At 34.9% G+C, this 17,617-nt stretch overlaps 1 protein-coding gene and 1 long non-coding RNA gene across 3 annotated transcripts; both read right to left on the reverse strand.

Moving 5' to 3' along the window:
* Positions 1–991: 991 nt before the first annotated feature.
* Positions 992–6,142, reverse strand: LOC138876333 (uncharacterized). 2 transcript variants are annotated; one of them, XR_011401695.1, is made up of 2 exons: positions 5,691–6,142; positions 992–1,251 (listed from the first exon to the last, which is right to left on the reverse strand). It is a non-coding gene; the product is annotated as an uncharacterized lncRNA (long non-coding RNA). The 2 variants fall into 2 exon arrangements; XR_011401694.1 differs by having other exon boundaries at positions 992–1,254.
* Positions 6,143–6,563: 421 nt separating this feature from the next.
* On the reverse strand, positions 6,564–7,941 carry LOC104230673 (S-adenosylmethionine decarboxylase proenzyme 4-like). The gene has a single exon (XM_009783536.2). The coding sequence runs from the start codon at positions 7,882–7,884 to the stop codon at positions 6,868–6,870; it is 1,017 nt and encodes a 338-aa protein (XP_009781838.1). The 5' UTR covers positions 7,885–7,941; the 3' UTR covers positions 6,564–6,867.
* Positions 7,942–17,617: the final 9,676 nt, after the last annotated feature.

Below are 17,617 nucleotides of genomic sequence, written 5' to 3' on the forward strand. Positions count from 1 at the left end.
CTTAAGGAAACACTGTGAATTCAGTGGGCTCGGATTAAAATTCTATTCTGTTTTTCATTTCTGTTTATGTTCATTTATATTTTCCAAAATTATTTTACAAATATAGTTTACTAACACAAACAATATTCCTAATTGTTTGCAACAACACCCAATCCAAACAAATAATAGTTTTTGAAAACCCAAATTCGAATTCAAAGCTTCTTAATGGTTGTCAATGGTGGAATTGCTCCTCTCTTTTTTTTTGCTCTACATTACTGGAATTATGGATTGTGAGATAAAGAGAGACGTAGAGATGAGAAATAATTGATTCCTAATATAAAAGGATACTTATTTAATTCCTAAAGTATATAAAATTGGTAAATTTATATATAAGATGTAATTAAATTGAAACTTGAGTAGAGAGGGTAAAAATATTTCAAATAGTATATAGGAATGTAAAAATTCCAAAAAGGAAAATGAGTGAATAGCCATTTCTCAGTTAATAACTTTGAAATATAGCTATTGTCCTAGAGAGGATAATGAATATTTCACTTGTGAAAATTTAGAACTTTAGGATAATAGCTATTTTTCAAAGACAGAATCAAAAAGTGGTCATTAGGCACTATTTCTACGTTAATCCCCACTTTTTGAAGGGCGAATGTTTATCCCAAACAGTTCAGTGATCGAAAAATCATAATTTAATTCACAATGTCACAAGTTTGATTTGGTTGTATCTCTGCTGTTTAATTAGGTAGCTATTTTCTTGTTAGCAATGTAATATGGAACGTATGTCTTTATAATGAGAGTGCATATATAAGCAAGAGAAAAACATATAACACCTAACTAAGTAATGATAGCTATTTCAAAATGAAGTTAATGAAATAAAAGTGCTATCAAGCAAAAGATAGAAAAACTAAAGAAGGAAGAAATCTTGAGAGATGTTTTGTAGTTTTTGCTTCAATTTTTTCACCTTGTTATGTTAACTATTGAATTCATGATCAACATCATAAGATTGAAAATAGCAAAATATATACCTTTGTAGAAGAGAAATATCGGGTACTTTTTCTTCTTTTGTGATTCACTGTACAAGTCTCTTATATAAACAAATGGGTTAGGTACATGAAAATAGTTATCAGCTACACAAATGGGCCCAACAATAAAACTGACTTAAGCTAAAACTAAGCTAAGGTGGCTTGGCCCACTTGACTTCCACTCCAACACCCCCCGCAAGCTGGAAAGGCTTGCCATTCCAAGCTTGGGAATAAAAGCCTACTGCTGCATGCCAAGCAAGGATTTAGTAAACATATCAGCAATCTGAGCAGAAGTGGAAATAGAATGCAAATAAATCAAACCATCAGCCAAGGCATTTCGAAGAAAATGGCAATCCACCTCAACATGCTTGGTTCTTTCATGAAAAACGGGATTTTTGGCTATGTGGATGGCTGCTTGATTATCACAATAGACTGCAATCGGACGAAGATCAACCACCTCAAAGTCAGCCAACAGTCGGACTAACTAAGTTATCTCAGCAACCAGAAGCCTAAGAGCCCTATACTCTGCCTCAACAGAGGACAAGGCAAGAGTGGGCTGCTTTTTAGACTTCCATGAAATGGGACAGCCACCCAAAAACAACACAAAACCAGAAACGGATCTCTTGCTATCAGCACAATTAGCCCAATCAGAATCACAATAGCCGTGCAAAGAGAAGTCAGGAGAGTTGGAAAGAAGAAGACCTAAATCAGAGGAACCAGCCAGGTACCTCAAGACATGATAAGCAGCTGTCAAATGAGGAATCCTAGGAACAGACATATACTGACTTAGGTGTTGCACGGTATAAGAAAGATCTGGTCTGTTATGCTGCAAAATGTTCAATCTCCCCACTAATTTTCAATACACAGATGGATCAGGGAGTAACTCTCCTATATCAGCTGACAACTTAACATGAGGGTCTAATGGAGCCACCACTGGAGTCACTGAAGAACACTCAAATTTAGAGAGCAAATCCATAGTGAATTTGTGTTGGCTAACCAAGAACCCTTGGGGCTGCTTGACAACTTCAAGCCCAAGAAAGTAATGAATCTCACAAAGATCTTTGATTTTGAATTGGTCATCCAAAAACTGTTTAAGGGCATGGATTTCAGAAATGCCATCACCAGCCAACAGAATATCATCAACATAGATAGCAACTAAAGTGAGACTAGAACCTGAAGCCTTTCTAAACAAAGAGTAATCATTGATACTAGGCTGGAAACCTTAAGACTGAAGAGTAGAAGAGAGTTTGGCATACCACTGCCTAGAGGCCTGTCTAAGACCATATAGAGACTTGTTCAGTTTGCAAGCCAAAAAGGAAGAAGGTACAGAAGTAGATGCTGAAACAGACAACCCTGGAGGGATCTTCATAAAAACCTCTTCGTCCAAATTCCCATGTAGAAATGCATTATTGACATCAAGTTGGTATACTTTCCAATTTCCTTTAGTAGCTATAAACAAAAGACACTTGACGGTGGTCAACTTGACTACAGGGGAGAAGTCTCAGTGGAATCCACCCCCTCTTGTTGGTTGTCACCCCTAATTACTAACCTTGCTTTGTACCTCTCAATTGACCCATCGGCCCTTTGTTTCATCTTGTAGACCCACTTACAAGGAATGGCCTTCTTACCAGCATGTGGGGGGAGAATATCCCAGGTGTGGTTAGCTTCCAAGGCCTGAAACTCTTGCATCATAGCTTCTTGCCAAGAAGGATGAGAAGCAGCTTGATGATAAAACAGAGAGCAAGCAATTATCAGAGAACAAGGAAAGAACCTTAGAACTAGAAACAGAATTGCAAACATAATCACCAAGATAAGGAGGAGGATTGTGAGATCTAGAGAACTTTCTGAGGGCAAGTGGTGGAACAGGAACAGAGGAGGAAGAAGAGTGATGGACATCAGATGTGATAGGAGAAAGTGCAGACAAATCATGAGAAAAAGTAGGAGGAGAAGGAGGGGGAACAGGAGAAGAAAAAGGAGAAGAATGGATGTGAACTGAATCAAATGATGGTGCAGGGGGAAAAAACAAATGAGATGAGGTAGGATCGGAGTATGGAAAAACATTTTCATGGAACAAGACATCCCTAGAATAAAATATTTTGTAAGTGGACAAATCCAATAATTTGTAACTCTTCTTACCAGGGGTGTACCCAAGGAAAACAGAAGTAATGGACCTGGACTTGAGCTTGTCCCTGTATGGTTTAGGTACAACAGCAAAACAGAGGCAGCCAAAAGCTCTTAGTTGGTTCAGAGAAGGAATAATTCCATAAAACAATTCAAAAGGAGTTTTGTTTCACAATAAAGGAGAAGGGAATCGATTTATCAAATAGGTAGCAGTTAAGATGCATTCACCCCAATACTTTAGAGGCAACTTGGACTGAAAAAGAAGTGCTCTAGCAGTTTCTAAAAGGTGTTTGTGCTTCCTTTCTACTATACCATTCTGTTGAGGTGTATGTGGAGAAGAAGTTTGGTGCAATATGCCATGAGTGGAAAAGAAAGCTAAAGCTGTAGTACTAGACCTTAGTTCAAAGGCATTGTCAGACCTTACCACCTTGATAGTGGAATTAAACTGCGTTTGTATCATGAAAATGAATGATTGAAGCAGAGTGAAAGCACTTCCTTTAGATGATAACAAATGTGTCCAAGTGGCTCTAGAAAAATCGTCTACAATAGTCATAAAATATTTAAACCCATTGTAAGCAGAGGTATGACAAGGACCCCAAAGGTCTATGTGAATTAACTGGAAAGGTGAAGTGGAACGCATAGTACTTTCAGGGAAGGGAAGTCTTTGTTGTCTAGCCATAGGACACATAGGACACATAAAAGATTGCTTTTTGGGTAACTTCTTAGATAAAAAAGGGATAGTCGTTATTTTACTAAAAGGCATGTGTCCAAGTCTTAAATGCCAAGAATGGTCAAATGACAATGCATGTGCCTGAGTGGATGTAGAAACAACAACATTATTCACAGAAACATCAGATGTAACATCAGGCATAGAAACAGAAGATGCAACATTTGAGATAGAACTACTGCTCTTATTCATTTCATGTAAATGTTTGGCAGTAATGGTATTTACAAAGGGTGCACTTAAAGCAGAAGTAGAAGAACCAGTAAAAGTGGCAGGATTGAGAATATAGAGCCCATCCTGAAGACTACCAAGAACCAATGGCTTCTTCAGAGAAGGGCCCTACAAAACACATACAGATGAAGAGAAATAAGCTAGACAATTTATTTGAATGATAAGCTGAGCAAGAGAAATGAGATTATATTGAAAGGCGGGAACAAGAAGGACATTGAAAAGAGAAATATCTGGAGACAGAATGAGAGTACCAGTGCAAGTTACCTTTACCTTATATCCATTCGGTAAAATCACAAGATAAGGCACAGTGAGTCGTTTAATATTAGTCAAAAAGGAAGAGTTTGGGGTCATGTGATTAGTTGCTCCTGAATATATTATCCAAGGACTATTCTCTACCCTAGAAAAATTGCAAGCAAGTAAGCCAGAATTCACAAAGTCAAGACCTGCAAAATTGGCAGATCCAGCAGAAATTTCATGAGGTTCAGGTGAGACTTTGGACTGTTGATGAAGAATCAAAAGCTGATCAAACTACTCCTTGGTAATACTGCGAACCCCTCCTTCAGAATGAAGTTGTTTGCTCTCACAAACAAGAGTCTCAGGATGTGTTAGGGGCTGAGAATCTGAAACTTGAGCAAAAGTTGCACTCCTCTTAAACCTAGACTGAAAACCAGTTGGATAGCCATGTAGCTTGAAACACTTGTCCACTGAGTGACCAGGCTTCTTGCAATACCGACACACCAAATTAGTTTTCTTGGAAGAATCAAAATTGACCCGCTGATTATAAGGCTTTTGAAACCCAGCAGAGAAGGCCACAGAATCAGAATTGAAAGAAGGAGCATTAGGTTGAATTCCAGACTGACTTTCATCATTTATCAACATAGAATAAACACTATCAACATCGGGCAGAGGTTTCATCATCAGGATATTTCTCCTAATGGTAGAATAAGACTCGTTCAGTCCCATAAGAAATTGATGAACTTTTTGCTCCTCGCCTAACCTCAGGAAGGCCTCTTTGCAACCACATATGCACTCAGGATGTGAAATGGAGAAAGAAAGTTCATCCTATAACTTCTTAATCCTATTGAAGTAAGAGGCAACAGTAGAATTACCCTCAGAAATTGAAGAAATCTCCTTGCGGATTTGAAAAATCTTTATCCCACTAGCTTGGCCAAACCGACGCTCAATTTCCTTCCAAAGTTTTTCAGCAGACTCAGTGTACTTCACAGTCTCTCTAATCTCTCTATCTAAACTATTAAGGATCCAGGCAACAACCATGTCGTTGCACCTAGTCCAAGGTTCGAAAAGTGCAGAATTGGAACTCGGGTTAGTAACAGTACCATTAATCATTCCCAACTTATGTTTGCACGATAAACCTAACAACATTCCCCGACGCCCACTCCCATACCCCGTGCCATCAAAAGTCGTAGTGACCAATACAGTGTCGGGAGAATCAGAAGGGAGCAAATACAAGGGGGACGAAGGTGCGACAACAGAATTATCAACAACATTAGGGATTTCCTCACTAATTGAACCCATATCAACAACAAAAAAACAAATGTTTGATAAAAATTGAAATTAGGGATTCAAAATTGGGGAAAATTTACCAAACTTCTCTCAAGTCATCAACGAAACAGAATGCTTAAAGAGAATCGAAGAACGAAGAAAATCAACCACATAATCGCCCACAAACGACCACCAAAACCGTCGTAGTATATCTCGTCGGACATAACAGATTACCACCATGAAATGACTTGATAATCGAAGAAAAACGATTAGAAACTTACTACAAAGTAAACTCCGGTACTGGATTAATCAATTCCGGGCTCTGATACCATGTTAACTATTGAATTCATGATCAACACAATAAGATTAAAAATGGCAGAATATACACCTTTGTAGAAGAGAAATATCGGGTACTTTTTCTTCTTTTGTGATTCACTGTACAAGTCTCTTATATAAACAAATGGGCTGGGTACATGAAAATAATTATCAACTACACAAATGGGCCAAACAATAAAACTGACTTAAGCTAAAACTAAGCTAAGGTGGCTTGGCCCACTTGACTTCCGCTCCAACATGTTATGTCAATAGCTTACATAAAAATATACTATATTTTTGTCCACCCATAACTATATACAATTATTTATCTAATTAAGATGCATGCTTAATTGTGGAGGAAAAAACCAGCACAAGCCCATGCTAGATCTCATTAAAGACAAAGAGATGAGAAGGAAGACAAAATGAAAACTTAGCAAGAAAAAGATCCATGCACTTTTCACTACTGCAAGACATTAACAAGGCAATCTCAAAACAATTTCTATAGGCGTGACAAACATAAGTGGGGTGCATTATCATGATATATCAACCTAAGCCCACTATCTTCCCTTCTCTTCTCCTTCTACATCGTTTTTGAAAATTTCCTTTTTTTATTTTATTTTAAGTAATTGCATTTTTCCATGAAACGAACAATGACACTATAGGATAATTTAGTGCAACTTTTTACTTGCATCACTCTACACAAGTCAAAGCTTACAATATTGATCATCAAGATCATCCCTCTATCCAATCCAATGCATATCAATATTCTACTTCATTTTTAATTAAAAAAATTTCAACTAAACTCTAGCAAAATAAAAATAAGATAAAAAGAAAATACAAAAAAAAAGGTCTCCTACTCCCTCTCTTTACGCTTTCAAAACCTCTTCCCACATATCTACCATCACCAATGGTTGCACCACCAGTTCACCACCTTCCTACCACCGCTGCCATTCCCACCGTCGCCTACTTTCGGCAAGACATAAAAGTCTGAAACACCACACTTCCGACTGCCAGAAAATCATCCATTGTGCAGCTCCGGCATTTCATTCCTAGCGGCTCCACAGCTTTAACAATCCTCGTCCAAACCTCGTTGCTTGTCGACGTAGTCGAAATCGACATAGTCCCCGGTCGGAAAACTTGCACCACTTTCTTCAAAATATTGATAATATCATTCGGATCATCATAAATTGATCCAACACACTCATAACTGGCATAACTAAAACCATCTTCAGGTGTAACATGAATAGTAGAATAACGATCCCCATCAATACCATTCATTGAATATCCACAAGGATCAAACACAAAATCACAAATCAAAGCATTTGGATTAATTTCACTAATACCCGTAATCTCAGTCATTTCATTTGCAGCCATATTTGGATGTTTAAAGAATTTCCTAGCAAGTACTCGGTCTAGTTCTGTCATGCAAATTTCTATAGTGAAAAGTTCATTTGGTATAATGCTAATTTCAAGAGAGTCATAAAATTTGTCACAAGCAGTGAAAACATGCCAAGAATGAGAAATGAATTTTGATGGCATAACAGAGGCTTTTTTGTAACAAAGATGAATAGGTAATTGTTCTTGTAAATAAAAGATTTCATCTTTGAATTTTGTATGAGGGAAAGGTTGAGCTTTTGGGAAGATAAAATTGCCTCTTGTGTACCTACACTCACTTATGACAAATCCCATTTCGTTTGAGAATTGGATTAAAGGAAGAATAGATTTCAGTAGTTGTGTGGTGCCACATGTTTTGATAATAATCTTGGTAGGGTAAACAAAAAGGCTTGATTCTGATAGTACGTACGAATCAAAATATTGGTTTCCAACAGCTGACACTACAGTACATTGTACTGCATTTAACACTTCCTCTATTGACTCAAAGTCCAGCTGCCGGAGACCACCCATTCCGATCACCGGATCGTCGCCGGAGAAGTGTAACTCCAGCCTTTTTTCAAATCCTTCAAATCCAGAAACAGCCATTGATGATCAAACTTTGAAATTGAAAGGTGTTTGATAAAAAACAAAAAACAGAGAAAGAAGTGGAGATAGGAAGAGTGGAACAGGGAAGTGAGTATATATAGGGGAATAAGATGGGGGAAAAAGGGTTAGGGGGTGGGGGAGAAAGGGGCCATGCGGGGGTGAGGCAACAAAGAATAATAATTGTAGGCATAATGAATACAAGATGATGGTATGAAATTGTTTTGTTTGTGTGAAGAGAGAGAGAGATATCTTTCTTTTCTTGAGACAACAACATGAATCCAAATTCATTTCCATGCGCAAGTTTTTTTTCTTTCTCCCCTCATTTGTTGTCTATATTTTGAGTACTATTCACTCTATTTCCTTCGCTCAAACCTCGAAAACAACCTATTATAATATAAAAAATGTCTGAATATACCCATGTACTATGAGAAAAAAGTTTAAAATATATATACCCCTTATTACACTTTGGGTTTAAATATACCCATGTTGTTATACTATTGGTTTAAATATACTTTTCTTCTGTTAAGTTTGTTCAAGTTGGACATTCGATTCTACGTGATACTGACATTTGATGAGGTGAGCACCTTAACCCTTTTTACCCCTCCCTTTTATTTTTTTTATCCACCAATAAAATTTTCTTCCCCTCCACCACTATTGCCCCAAATCTATTTTACAAAATGGGTTAGGGACGCTGAGGTGGCGTGCCATGTTGCATCCACCTCATCAAATATCAGTGCTATATAGGATTGGATGTCTATCTTGGACAAACTTAACGGAAGAGAGGTATATTTGAACTAATAGTATTACGGCAAGGGTATATTTGGACCCAAAATATAACAACAACAATATACTCAGTATTATCCCACACCGTGGGATTTGGGGAGGGTACTGTGTACACAGACCTTAACCCTACCTTGTGAGGATAGAGAAGTTATTTCCAATAGACCTTCGGCTCTGGAAAGCATAAGCACTACATTAATGAAAATTAAGACAAGAAGGAACAGTACCAATAAGCCATATAAAAGTAGAATAAAAACAACAAGACAGTAAGGTGATCAACAATGAAAGAAAACAACGGTTAGTAATAAAAACCTACTACCAACAGAAAGCGAGATTGTGTGTCAATACTACTGTTATGAACACTCTAGACTACCTACTCTACTACCCTAATCCTCGACTTTCATACATTCCTATCAAGGGTCATGTCATCGGTCAGCTGAAGTTGCGTCATGCCTTGCCTAATCACCTCTCCCTACCTCTTCTTTGGCCTACCTCTACCTCTCTGTAAGCCCTCCAATGTCAACCTCTCACACCTCCTCACCGGGGCGTCTGTGCTCCTCCTCCTCACATGACCAAACCAGTTCCCGCATTTTGTTCTCAATAGGGGCCATACCCACCTTGTCGCGAATAATCTCATTTATGATCCTAGCTAACCTGGTGTGCCCGCACATCCATCTCAACATCCACATCTCTGCTACTTTCATCTTATGGACATGAGCGATCTTGACTGGTCAATACTCAGTCTCATACAACATCGTTGGACCCAAAGTATAACGAAGTGTATATTTAAGCATTTTCTCATAGTACAAGGGCATATTTGACCCATTTCCGTATCATAATTGAGGGTTAGTTAAATGGTCAAGATTCAAGATATTACAATCGGAAATGTTATCTAATTCGATTATCTCTTGACCAAGGCTAATCAATTAAGCCTGTCATACTTTCTTATTAACTAGTCCCATGTTAAAAATCAAACCATTGTAATTGGTGTTCCTATTGTTTCAAAAATTTGTTCTCATTTTTTCTCCTTGAGAGTAAAATATACAAATATAAATGGCTTATTTGAGGTATTAATTTTACTTCAAACAAAGGAGTGTTTTGTTCAGTACGAAAATAATAAAACAATAATATATATGTACATAATATTTTATAAGCAAAGTAAACATTAGTTTGGGATTAAAGTAGAGTCTTATGAAAGCTTCAGAATCTCAAATATAAACTCATGTACTAACTAAATAGTGATATATGTGGACATCTTTTACTTGAAATTCTGCATGTGTTAGTAATAAGCGTGTAGTGTATAGGTTGAAAATATGAGAGACCAATGTACCCTAGAAAATCACATAGCAGCTTAGTAAAACAGAGACATAATTATAAACAAGATGCTTGAATGCATGACATCAATTATTAGAGTTTGCTACGAGGAGGCATGCAAGCTTTGTCTAATCTATATCTCTTCCCTTATATAGATATGCTCAAGTGGACACACTAAGCCAAAACACTTTGAAAATAATTTATACAACAATAAAAATAAATATGTGTCAATCCCAAATAAATTGAGATCGGCTAAAGATCTACAGATCAGTCCATCTTTTTCTTTCATAGAGGTGATAAAATTGTGCTTTAACACATCCGTTTTCTTGCAGAATGATGTGAAAATTTAGGTTTTTTCTGCTTGTAATTGCACATGAATTGCAAAAAAAATATTACAAGGAAAATCAGTTTTTATTTTTATTTTTCGGAAAAAATATATATATATATATCTGTTCGAAAAGAATTAGAGGTTATTTTTGCAAGCCCTGGCAAGGCACTACTCTGTTTTGACAAACATGGCTATGAGGAAACTGGAGGGGCATGAGGCTAAATTCAACTGGTTGAAAAGGACACCATTATCTTTTCAAAATAAAGTTTAATAGACGTGCCCAAATATAATCAATTGTGTATTTCTTATATGCATAATAAAACAGTAAGTATCAGGCGTGGCAACTTAATATAATTATAATATACAATACATTAGGATGGGGTCCGTAGATGAAAATAGAAGCCAATTGACATCATATTTTATGCTTCATACAATGTATTATCATCATCATCATCATTTCTTTTTCTAGAATACTTATAGTATTCAAACTATTCAAATTATTTCATTACAACAAAAGATACGTTAAATAATTTGCCAACTACCTAGCCAAATTTAATAATATGACACAAAGTAAATTGACCTAAGATAGAAATTAATAAGGGGGTTTAGTTTTTAGTTTTACCAATTCATATATGAATCATAAATCGTGGAAATATTTTGTTTGTTTTTTCACTTTTTCAGTACTTGGAGAAACAACAATCAAGAAGATGTTTTCGGTTTAACATGTATGCTTGACACTATAATAAAAAAAATTAGATTATTATGTCGACTTTTCTATTTGTATTAAGTTAATTATTTACGACATTTTAATTGTGAGTTACCAATCTATGATTGGTGCTTAAGATTAACTATAACTGGCTCTTAAAGAATTGGATAACGAAAAATATTTTTTACACCGTCAATAATTGTTAGTCATGCTCAAAACGAATAGACTAACAAAAGGAGAAAAATTGAACCAAACCTTATCAAGAGAATGAGAATTAATTAGTTATACTCAAGATGAATATACTAACAAAAGGAAGAAAATGAGAATTAGTTAGACAGTGTATGTATTTGCATGATAACATCAAGCATGGAAGTTGTCTGTGCTTCTAAAGTCATACAACAAGGTGAAACTAAGTTAATAATTTATTCCAATTCGAGAAAGATTGTGAAGATTATTACACAGCTTTAGGAAGGTAATGTAGTATCTACTCATCATAAATAGCAAAAAAAAAAAAAAAAAAAAAAAGGTTCTGTTCTCCCCTTAGCTTTTAAGTTACTTTAGGTGTTTCACCTTACAAGACTTATACCTCAATCATTGTAAAGAGTAAGTACGTAGTATTAATATATGTATAAATATGTGTTTGTGTGACTGTCAAAATTAGAGGGTAGAAAAGAGTAGAGAGAAGAGTTAAGGGGAAGGATTGGGAATAGAAAAAGATAATGATGGTAAGTGGTGAGTTTTACATAATCAAGAAAGGTATACATACTATTGAAGGTTTTAAGAGATCAGGATAGAAATGATTTTGAGAAATGTATGCTTCATGAACAATTAATATTCTTATGGGTGGATGGCACACTCAAATTATGACCACAAATATCCCTTCCTCTTTGTGCTGCACGCTAACCACCAACCCACCCCCCTCTTGCTCTTAGTAGATGTATACCTATCATCCACACACACACATAAATTGATCTACTTTCCACATACACCTACCCACAACAAATTAAGTTGGGAAGATATATGCCTATTATATTAGTCTCATTTAGTCTTATGTTAGTAATTTAATTGAGTATATATATGCCAACAATTCTTCCAACTCATCATCGAACGATGTGGTGGAATGGTAAAAATTCATTTATTTTTAATTAGATCTCAAAGTCGATTTAGATACTAGAATTTTCTTCAATAGGACAAGGTCACCCCAATAATAGACTTGTTACTGTACGAATTCGATTTAATCGAACAAAAAATTCCTTACCTCGAATACTTGAAGCATTAAAAGCATAATAAAAGTTCTTCCAATTCAAATACATGAGAAAGAGGGAAAGGTGGACTTCGTATATTGAACCAAATCCAAATCTTTCTTGGAATGTATGTCTCAAAAACCAAATTCTAAGAAAATCCTAACTTTTACATGAAAAGGTACAAGTCAACCAATGTCCCCCTCTTGAGGGTAGAGGGATTGAGTTCGGGGGGGGAGTGGAAGGAAGGGTGGAGGGTTGAATCTACAAATGGACAAAAACCAATAAACTACAAAAGAGATCTAGAGAATAGAAAGACACCAAAACATGTCTTTTGATGGACCCAAATCTTGAGTTTGTATCCTTTTATTGAACCCTTTTTTTTGTAATCACATTTTTCTATTACACACTAAAATGATATCTACCAAAGCCACGATTAGGACCTACTCCAAGAATTGTGTTATTACCCCCACATAAACTTACATCATCTAAGTACTTGTCCTACCTCCAAGGCACCAAAGGACCCCATTTAAAGGCAACTCTCCAAACTTTCTTGAATGCCACCTTGGCAATATGGAAACAAAAGAGTCCCCACTTGGGACCATAGGGTTAATGGATAGGGAGACAATTATATGAGTTTGGAGAGGGTTACAAGTGACTTTAGCCGCCAGACATGCTTGCACGCGTAAATTTCTACATCCATGTAAAACTTATGTATGTGTTCGATCACATAGTGGAGTGTTGAGTTTGGGTGTCTGTTTTTTTTATATCTATGTATGTATTCGATATATACAATATATATACATACCGACATGTACATATGCACTTTTAGGTACGTAAATGAATGCAATGTACATTCTAACTTGTTTAGATTAGACAAACTTACTTTATATTTGTGATGGTGGTAAGAGTTGACAGAATCAATGACATAGTAGAAATGCATGTAAATTAACTCGCCGCTATCAAAGATTACGGTGGAGTCATAAGTACTCCTCAATTCTTAATCAGAAATTTTGGATTTGAGCCTTAAATATATAATTGCATTTGATAGTGTACGCCTTACCTCCAAAATGGGACTTCTTAGCGCGAATTCGAATTAGTTGTGCCCTAAAACGAATACCTGAGCATCGTGGGGGAAATTAAAAAAAAAAAAAAAAAAAGTCGCCACCAATATTATAAGAAATTGATATGTGAACATTTTGTAAGTGCAACTGTTTCATGCGCATAATTTTTGTGCATGAGTGGTGCCCTCCACTCCTTTGGTTGGAGGATAGCTAGGAGTTTGCATTTGCCATGGTTAAACAAGATTAGTTCATAGATCACTTTCAATCTTAATCTCCAAACTCCTATCCCTAATCCCCTCTCTTTTCTCGATTTTCAAATTAAATAATGCACTAATAGTAACACCACCAACTAAGGTCATAACTTTTGAGATTAGGAGGACTTATGTATAATTTTTTCTCTCTCGCATGTTTGATCAAAGAATCTAATTAGTCTTTTTCTAGTTATCGTTTATATTCTAATATGGTAACATATAGTTTGACCTTTTTTTGTGAAAGATCACTATATATATTATCATTTATCAAAGTCTTCGCATTAGATAATTCGTTTACCCTCTATAATTTCTTGTATGCAAACATCACTGACGGAGAAAGCATAAGAAACTCTATCCTTTGTCTCTCGACCTTTATGTAAGATTAAAATTTTGCACGCGTTACATTTTGATTTACTTGATATAGTATTTATTATTCTTACATTTTACTTGAAAAATTGTTAGTAATCTATAATTATATTACTTATAAACAAATAGCTTTCACCTAATAGTTAACATCCAAATAAAAATTCACCTCTAGGAAAAACGGATAGAGGATACGGAGTAAGAGAAGAAAAAAAAAAGGTAAGATAGAGTCTATTACACTAAAAAAATATACACATATAAAGTTAATAAATTTTATAAAATAGGAGAATCTCATTTGATTCATAGTCTTTTTTATTTTTATGTTTTATTTTTCTTATTTTCTATCCAGCGTTTGGTATCCCACTAGTGTTCCGACTAATTCAAATTTTTGTCGTGTAAGACTCATTAAAAGGGAAAGCGTTTTCTATCAGAATCTTTTCTATTTTTGGGCTTAAACTCGAAACATCTTATTATTATGGAAGGATTCTATCTATCCTACCGTGACGTTTAGTACTGATTTATACTTGTATATTGATAATCTAAAAGATACATAAGTTAGGCAGGAGACTTGGGGAAATTGAATAAATGACTATGGTAGTAATAAATTTGCTAAGGAAAAATAATAATACACGATAATCAAATTATTTTGTAAAATCTTCTCCTACTTTCAATTCTTTTTAGATCTAGGAGTCTGTGTTTTCCATATCTTATTTTAGCATAGAAATTATTGGTTTTTCTTTTTCTCATTTCAAAATTTCCCTCTTAAAAGACAGAAAAAATACTTGTAAAGGCAAAAGGCAATGAAACAAGCAGGTTCTTCCATCCAAGTTTTCTGGCCGAGAGCAAGCAACAAATGACATAATTTTAAATGTATGAATTTTAATTCAATTCAAAGCTAAGGGAATAACATGATTTTCAAGATAAAAGCATGAATTCTTTTTGGGAATCGTTAGGTATTTTTATCTTTGAAAATAGATTTCACATTTAACAAAATTATCATTTAATTATTTTCTAATATTTAAGAATTTAAAATTAACTAAAAATTTATCGATTCCGAATGTTTAGATTTGAAATTAAATGTTTCGAATATTAATTTTTTTTGTTTGAATTGTGTAAGAACTCCTAATGTTTAACATCATAAATATTCTATTATTATAAAATAGCAAACACGTAATATCCTCACTTGAATTCAAGTTTTAGTTTAGGTTGCGATTTATTAAAAGAGTCAACTTGAACTCAAGTGAGTCCATCACTTGAATAACAAATCAAGTGAAAAACTATTAGTACTTGATTTAAATTATTGCTAGACAATTTTAATTATGATGAACTTACCTCTTGAAATTTTATTTGTTTGCATAAATACAAGCTGAGGCTCTACATCGAAATGAATTTGCCTTTCTAATTTCTAATTATGGAGAAACAAATAAACTCTACTTGGATTTAAAAAATACATTAATTAAAAGAACTATTCTTGATCATACGAAATTTATCCTATGTAAAGTACTAAATTTATTATTTTCTTATATTTATTACTTGACCTTTTTTAATAGAATAAAAAACTATGATTTTCTAAAAAAGTACTTTGTATGTATTTATAATTTTATCCAATATAGAGTGCACTTACGGAGAGTAAAAAAAATGAACGGTATTTGATTAAAAGGAATAGTGCTTTTAAAATATGAACAAAGATGATTGATGAAGACTTCTATTATCACATTTCTTCTTTTATAGAATTAGCTAAATAAGATCAACAATTATCATCTTCAGGAACTCACACTTTTCTTTAATTAACCTTTATTTTATAATTGAAACGCAAAATTTTAATATAATATTTATGTGCATTCTTAAAATTATATATTTATTGAGATAGGATACACGCGTAACGCACGTACTCAAATATTAGTGATTGTTAAAAGCCACAAGGTGGAAGATTTATTTGAAGCAAACAAAGACATGTTAGGACTTTCAAGTGCTTTTAATATTTATTGATTATTATATATTGTTTACAAATGATATATACCAGTTTCTATTTAATTTATTATTCTATAAAATGATATTTGAAAAAAAAAAAAAGAGTTTGTTTTTCTCTACAATCACATGACTATTCATCAATGTATATTCTCCTCGAGCCCTGCCACAAGCTGAAGCAAATCTCTCGGTGTTTGGTGCAAACTTACACGCCAAATCATTATCTCGTGCCTTTATTATTAATTCTTCTTTTCATTTTTTGTGTATTTATTTATTTTTATAATTCAGATAGAAGAAAACTTATAGGGAAATGTCTTTCTTCCTTCTGAATTCTGATACGAATCTGTGAATCATCATTTGTGTCCTCTTGAGTTTCTGAATTTGTAAATTGAATGCTGCTGTGTCTTAGACTTTTGTTTGGCTAATTAGGAACCAATGTTTCCTTTCTCATGATCCTTCATTCTTTATGCCATTTTATCTCGATTCGCTTCAATTTTTAGCCAAATATAATTTAGTACTTCTGTCACGATCCGGAATTCCCACCGTCGGGATCGTGATGACGCCTAACATTTCACTTGTTAGGCAAGCCAACGTTAGAGATCATTAAACCAATTCTTAAACCTTTCAGTGATTAACAATAATTAAATCATAACAAGTTGAAAAGAGTGCGGAAATCAATAAAAACCTTAACATATAAAGCTACCCAGAATCAGGGGTCACAATTCATGAACTTCTAAGATTTAACTACAAGTAATTTGTCTGAAGGAAATACAACTATTTTCGATACAAATGAAACAGTAAAGAGAATGTATAGAAGGGGACGCGAGGGCCTGCGGACGCCAACAGGACTACCTTGGGTCTCCGATTAGATGAAACCAGCAGCTAAACTCGGGATCAACTCGGTCCAGTACTAAAATCTGCACAAAAAGTGCAGAGTACAGTATCAGTACAACCGACCCCATGTACTGGTAAGTGTCGAGCCTAACCTCGGTGAAGTAGTAACGAGATTAAGACAAGACACTCACAAACAACTTGTGCAGTTTAACAATACATATACCAATAACATTAATAAAAGAAACAAGATAGGTAATATTGGGAGGGGGCATGCTGAGGTGATCACAAGATAAGGAATCAAAGCAGTGATAAAGACTTGATCAACCAATATTCCTTAAACAGATAGAAACAAGTAAAAGTAGTAAAGGAAACTGTACGGCATCACCCTTCGTGCTTTTACTCTCAACCTCACCATATGAAGCAATGGAAATGGCACATCATCAACTTTCGTGCATTAACTCTCTCACAACATGGTATGGCATCACCCTTCATGTATTAACGCTCACAATATGGCATGTCATCACCCTTCGTGCATTAACACTCACAAAATATGGCACGGCGTTACCCTTCGTGCATTAACACTCTCCATCACCAAAACAATAAACAATAACAACATAGAGATAGAAATAACAAGAGCAAGCCCTACTTCAACATTTGGCTCCATAATATCAATCCCAACTTTGAGTCAATACTCAATCAATACCAAAGTCCGTAAACATGATAAGAACGATCGACATAATGATTAACTAGTCTAAACATGGATAATATGATCACGGAAAGTAACAATTGCAAGAATAAGACCCACTTGCATGCTATAACTTGACAACAATGCATAGGTACTCGTCACCTCACCTATACAATGTACCAAACATTCAAGCACAAAG

This window comes from Nicotiana sylvestris, chromosome 1 (assembly GCF_000393655.2).
Source record: "Nicotiana sylvestris chromosome 1, ASM39365v2, whole genome shotgun sequence".
NCBI lineage: Eukaryota > Viridiplantae > Streptophyta > Magnoliopsida > Solanales > Solanaceae > Nicotiana > Nicotiana sylvestris.

Coding starts and splice junctions, on each gene's coding strand:
- LOC104230673 (XM_009783536.2), bottom strand. CDS start 7,884: ATGGCTGTTTCTGGATTTGAAGGATTTGAAAAAAGGCTGGAGTTACAC.